Below are 463 nucleotides of genomic sequence, written 5' to 3'. Positions count from 1 at the left end.
GCTGGAGGTGAAGACTACAAACAGGCTGTAAGCAAAGACTACAAACAGGCTGTAGGTGAACACTACAAACAGGCTGTAGGCGAAGACTACAAACAGGCTGTAGGTGAAGACTACAAACAGGCTGTAGGCGAACACTACAAACAGGCTGTAGGTGAAGACTACAAACAGGCTGTAGGTGAAGACTACAAACAGGCAGTTGGTGAAGACTACAAACAGGCTGTTTGTGAAGACTACAAACAGGTTGTATATGAAGACTACAAACAGGCTGTAGGTGAAGACTACAAACAGGCTGTAGGTGAAGACTACAAACAGGCAGTTGGTGAAGACTACAAACAGGCTGGAGGTGAAGACTACAAACAGGCTGAAGGTGAATACTACAAACAGGCTGGAGGTGAATACTACAAACAGGCTGTAGGTGAAGACTGCAAACAGGCTGGAGGTGAATACTACAAACAGGCTGGAG

At 46.0% G+C, this 463-nt stretch overlaps 1 protein-coding gene across 1 annotated transcript in view; it reads right to left on the bottom strand.

The window, feature by feature from the left end:
• LOC119421103 (ATP synthase subunit a-like) overlaps positions 1–463 on the bottom strand; it is a 5,131-nt gene that overhangs the window by 104 nt on the left and 4,564 nt on the right. Inside the window, exon 4 of the mRNA XM_037688500.1 lies at positions 43–446. Coding sequence (XP_037544428.1) covers positions 43–446 — 404 coding nt within the window. The remainder of the gene's footprint in view (positions 1–42; positions 447–463) is intronic.

This window comes from Nematolebias whitei, chromosome 15, assembly GCF_014905685.2.
Source record: "Nematolebias whitei isolate Nwh7 chromosome 15, NemWhi1, whole genome shotgun sequence".
Classification (NCBI taxonomy): Eukaryota; Metazoa; Chordata; class Actinopteri; order Cyprinodontiformes; family Rivulidae; genus Nematolebias; species Nematolebias whitei.
Note: the sequence above shows the minus strand (reverse complement) of the source record. Positions and strands in the feature narration are given on the sequence as shown.